We start from the raw sequence: 5269 nt of genomic DNA on the forward strand, positions 1-5269 counted from the left end.
CTTCTACAGAAATGGCGGACCACCCAGGAATCAACGTTCAAGTTAGGAAAGAGAATGAAAACGTCACCGTCGTGTATTCACGTTCTTCACAAAACCTTAAATTTGGTCATTTCATGTTGTTGCTTTGCACGGGACGGCAAAGTAATGTCACGGTACCAAAATTTAAAACGCATATGCAGGGCGGTAGTTTTCCCTCATTAAACCTATTGTTTTGCGGCGTTGTCGTTGATTACACTCTGTTTTTTTTATAAGAACGTCTAATTTAGGAGCTGAGGCTGAACGTTCTTATATTTTTTTGCGATTTGAGGCTGAAAACGTTCTTGAGAAGTTCTTAAATTACATGGTATACACTACATGTATTTCAGTAAATCAATGCAGACGTGACCAGGAAACTTATCAAAGTACATTGTCTGCTGAGATATGGTATCAAGAACTGCTGATTATGACAAACCGAGATGTGTGACACCATTGTCAATGTTATACAAAACATGTCCCTTAAGTATTTTGGTTAATTTACATTTGTAACCTTGATTTTATATGCAGATTAGCAAAATAAAAACGTTCTTAATCGACTCTCAGGCTGAGGAATGTTCTTAATACGTTCTTAAAATTTTGGTTAATCTCAGCCTCGACGTTCTTATAAAAAAGGTTCTTATAAAAAAAAAAAAAGGGTGTGACTGAAGTTCCCTAATTTGTTTGTTAAAATGAAAAAAATTGAAATTGTTCCTCTTCTTAATGCCTACGAAACAAGTAGTGTCTGAAAAGTTCCAAATGTCAGTAGCTCCTGAGCATAGCATCTATGCTTCAGCCAAAAGAAACCTCTGTCTAGCTTCTGTCTGGTTTGGGGCCCAAGACTTTCTCAACACCTGCACATCTTGTTAAAGGGTAAATCACTAGCAGGATTAGTGCCTTTCTAGGAAATCAGGGGGGAAATAGTGGAGCTTGAGGATACTAAATTGAACTATCACAATACATCTTCTCTACAATAAAAATTGCTGAAAAAAACAACAACAACAACATTTTATATACACATCGTTCTATTGAGAACTGGCTACAAACCGATTAAGGAATACAAGACTTTCCATTATTTTCAAAATAAAATTATACAACACAAGCGCCTACTGTTCGTGCGTATATCGTCAAGTTTCATTCAAGGAAACTCTCATTGGCGTTTTCAAAAGACGGACAACTTTTAGACGGACAAGTCAGTCTTAGTGTGAAAACAGAGGGGAAGGGATTGCAGAGGTTAAAGTGTCTGAATTACACGATGTAGCCCCTTGATTTCGATGCATTTTAAAACCTGTCAGTAGCCGCTCAAACTGCTTGAAATCACATCTCTGAGGACATAAATGTCAAAATTTCCCCAGGATGTATGCCTCCAGACCTCTCAGATACTTCCATCGTCTTAAAATCCTAGATCTGCCCAGCGATTTGTCCGCCTGTTAAGACGGTCCCGAAAATCAGGTAACTCAAAAATCATCTCGCTTTCACACCAAGGCGACTTCTCCATCTGAAATGATCTTTGTCCGTAAGTAGTTTGTGTTCTTAAATTAAAAAAATATATATTTATTTATTTTGTCACTATCACCGTTTCAAAAAGTTTCTATACAAGGTACGGGGAGGGGGTGATTATTGGAGAGAATGCGGTGTCCATGATACTGGGATTGATCTTTCCGCAGTGCAGTTCGTGGTGAACTGTGATTTTGTAGAAGTCGTTATTACAGCGAGAACAATGGCGTTAATTAAATGACCATCTTATTTTCCACCCAGTCAAATATCACTTTTTCAATCGCCTTCAGCTTCACCCAATGTTGAATAATGACCCCTCTTTAAAGGTCACTTTTGTGCTCAAACAAAAACTGGAGCACTTCCTTCATCAGAAAAACCTGGGCCCAGTTGCCCAAAGCCCGATTAAGCCAATCCTGGGTTGATGTGAGCTTTAATTCGAGTTTAATTACCAATCAATAACGATTTTTCCAAACGATTTTTGTCCCTCAGTTTTGACGTAGACTTTTCTTTGCCATTAGTTTGAAATTAGCATTCAAAAACATTTTTAACGAGTGTGCTGAAAACTTCTGTTTGTTTTTAATCGTGAATTCATCGGCTTTCGAACAACCGGGCCCTGGTTCATGCATCCCCCGTAATATCAATCACTGAAAACCTGCTAAACCACCACAAACAGACCATCAATATTGGAGCAGTAGAATTAAACAGGCCTTTTAGATAAGGAACTGATGGCTCCAAAGCCGAATACGAGTGATGAATTCGCGAGACTTAGGAGTGACGCCAAAGACGTACTTTAACAAAGTCTCCACTGGGAGATTTTGCGTTCCCCGGACAAAACTCAACCAGTTGGGTTTGAAATTATATGTAGCAAAGAATGGTACTTCCTATGAATAAACTGTCACTTGAAGTCGTTCAACCATACATGTCAGCAGTTGTCCTATCTTTCAAATCCTGTGTCCATTTTCAGTTGATAGCATTCAAACCAATATTCTACCCTTTACTTACTTGTAAACTTGATATGTAACAAGAGAGTAACAGTAAATCAAAAACCTAATCATCATTCTCCGAGCTGCTGTCCAGCCTCCGCCTTTTCTTTGTGTTTTCATGACTGTCCTCTTTTTCAATAGTTGTGGTCATCGTTTGTTTTCCTGACCTTTTGTCGTCCTCGGATTCGCTACCATCATCACTGTCTACTATTCCCCTCAGCCGACTGAACACACTGGGGGCATCTGCTTTAGGTGGGGCTGGCTGGCTGTCTGACCCTGTACGTGTGCTCCTAGTGGCACGGCGGCCACCATCTACAAAAAGAAACAAAATAGATTGTGCAGTTGAAGGTTACCTCTCACTTCAGATGTATTTTTGACATCTGGTCAGCACACCAAAGCCTGATAAACCAAGCAATGGAGTGGTAATACATTAAAAAAAAAACATACCTATGGTCTAGCGCTGCAGAGACCGTATGGTTGATTCCCTAAAATCACCCTATTTTCCTGTTTGTTGCCTGAGTACTCACTTAAATGCTGTATTTATTAGTGTCTTCTTCAGGGCAAAACTACTGGGGGAGAAGTGGGGATTGAGAATCACTTTCCTGTGGTCCATCAAATCTTGCTCACTATCTACTACACTTCCTGTCCCTGAGCAGTTTTGCACTCCCCACAAATTTTCTTATTCAAGACAGCAACTCTTTGATTCATCTCTGCCAAAATACAGGAAAATAGTGGAATGTGAACAGTGTGGAAAGTAAATGCATTGATTTAAGGGGTAATTTAACCTAAATTTGAATGAAATTTGAAGAGGTTTTAAGAAGAGATAGGAGAAAGAAAATGATTTTTGGAACACTAACAGACAGTTAATAACCATGCAAGAGCACCCCAGGCTGCTAGTGGACTAACTTGGTGTCCGTCTATTAATTATTAACTACAAATCCTAATTTTAAAACTTCACTAAATCCTTAATATTTCTTTTTTCTCTTAATTTTACCAATCCTCCTCCCAAATATACCCAAAAATCACCCAAAAATTCACAAAACACCCCACAACACAGATTCACAAGATGATGATAGAGTTTTTTTACTTAAAACATGAAGGAGATATTTCCGTTAAAGCCATGTGTCAAGTGGCGAAATAATGGCATTTAGGTGAAATTCCCCTTAAACCAGCACCGCATTATCTGACACAGAACCGTTTGTATGGAACAAAGTGAGGCTCTGAAAGAGTGTGGTGTTATTAGGTAAGCCACGCAATGGCTAACCAATCAAAAACACTGGGGCACAAAAGCTCTCTCTAACTTATATAAGCACCTGATTAGGATCAAATCTAAAGACAAACTAGAGGAGTCACACCTGCAGTGATGATGTTTCTGCAGTCCAGTTCAGCCACTTCATCAGCTTCATCTTTCTTCTTCTTATACTTCTGGCACATTTTAAGTGTTATTCTCCCTAAGGTAAAACAAAAAAAGTTGAAAACAAGTAGTTTAAAAAACAAAGCCAAATGAATGACATCTGACCAATCACTATGCAGTACTCAAAAACTGGTATGAGTCTGAAGAAAATACATCACGCAACAAGATCTCAGCTTGTTTTCAAGTTTACTCTGTTTCATTTAACTACCACCATTGCCATAATATTCACAACTAGACATATTTTGAATCTCCTTTTATACTAAAAACCTTGCTATAAAACAAACAAAACGGCCTAAGCAGCACTTTGTTCTTATAAGTATGCAAGGAAGTGTCAAAATCACTAAAGAAGTTGGTGGAAATGTGCACTCAGTTGCCTAGCTGCAGTCAGTGTTATCTTACACCTACACTTTTTTCATACTCTTGTCACTTTCCTGCCTTCATTATAACAAAAATAACTGAACAAGGCATAGTTGAGGCTCTGTATTTGCTAATAAACAAAAAATAGTCCTCAATAAAATTAATATTGATTAGATCAGCATTAAATGCTATCATTGTACATGTATCATTGTAAAGCTGAGAGCATAATAAAGTCTTACATCGATTTTCGCTGATTCAATACTATGGCCTAGTTTTTCTCAAAAAAGAAACTATGCACAAACTAGTACAAAAAATACCGAGTAATGTTGTTGGACTAACTTGAAGGTCACATGCAAAAATTCAGACACTTCTGAGCAAATTGAAAAATCAAACTAAAATTTGTCGTAAGACAGTTGTGTTCTCAACCCTCCAATTATATAATAATTTACCTTCAAACCCAGTCTTGTCTCGTATCAGTCTGTCTAACACTCTCTCCTTCTTGGACATTGACTTACAATCAGCAAATATATCAACATATTTTAAATGCATTCCACAGCTTCTAGCATATCGCTTCAAGTTCCGTAACTTTGCACTATCTTCAGAAGGTGGTGAAGACTTTTTCTTCCTACCATTAGAACTATGACTGGTCTGTATGATTAAAAAAAATGAAAGAAAAGAAAAATACAACAAGTTAAAACTCCAGATTTGCTTTGATTAAAAGACAATTATTACAGAAAACTTGTTACAAGTAAAACTTCAATATGAAACAGAACATCCATATGTCAACATTTTCTCTACATCAGTACCAATGTTAACTTTTCAGATGTGTAATCAACTGTAAATAAAAGATTAAATGAAATTTTTTCTTATATGTAATAGTGATTTCAGTAACGCTGTAAAGTTTGATGCTGTTGCACATATGCAGTACCAGCCATAAGGACTATCCAGCACCTCCTTTTGCTACTGCACTTTTTGTCTGTGCATCTCCAATAAACTTGGGTTTCTT

The 5269-nt window shown here is 37.4% G+C and overlaps 1 protein-coding gene across 2 annotated transcripts in view; it reads right to left on the reverse strand.

Annotated features, from left to right (window-relative positions):
• Window positions 1–702: 702 nt before the first annotated feature.
• The window catches only part of LOC146455399 (uncharacterized), a 15194-nt gene continuing 10627 nt past the window's right edge, over window positions 703–5269 (reverse strand). Inside the window, exons 4-7 of one of the 2 annotated variants that reach the window (XM_085094369.1) lie at window positions 4713–4911; window positions 3848–3943; window positions 2512–2804; window positions 703–866 (exon numbers count right to left, since the gene is read on the reverse strand). In XM_085094369.1, the coding sequence (XP_084950495.1) occupies window positions 2557–2804; window positions 3848–3943; window positions 4713–4911 (543 nt within the window). In that variant the 3' untranslated portion in view covers window positions 703–866; window positions 2512–2556. Of the gene's footprint in view, window positions 867–1019; window positions 2805–3847; window positions 3944–4712; window positions 4912–5269 lie in introns of those variants that run through there. The other variant, XM_085094368.1, reaches the window with a different exon arrangement.

The sequence above is a fragment of the Pavona decussata genome, unplaced genomic scaffold (genome assembly GCF_977016875.1).
Source record: "Pavona decussata unplaced genomic scaffold, jaPavDecu1.1 SCAFFOLD_276, whole genome shotgun sequence".
Taxonomy (NCBI): Eukaryota; Metazoa; Cnidaria; class Anthozoa; order Scleractinia; family Agariciidae; genus Pavona; species Pavona decussata.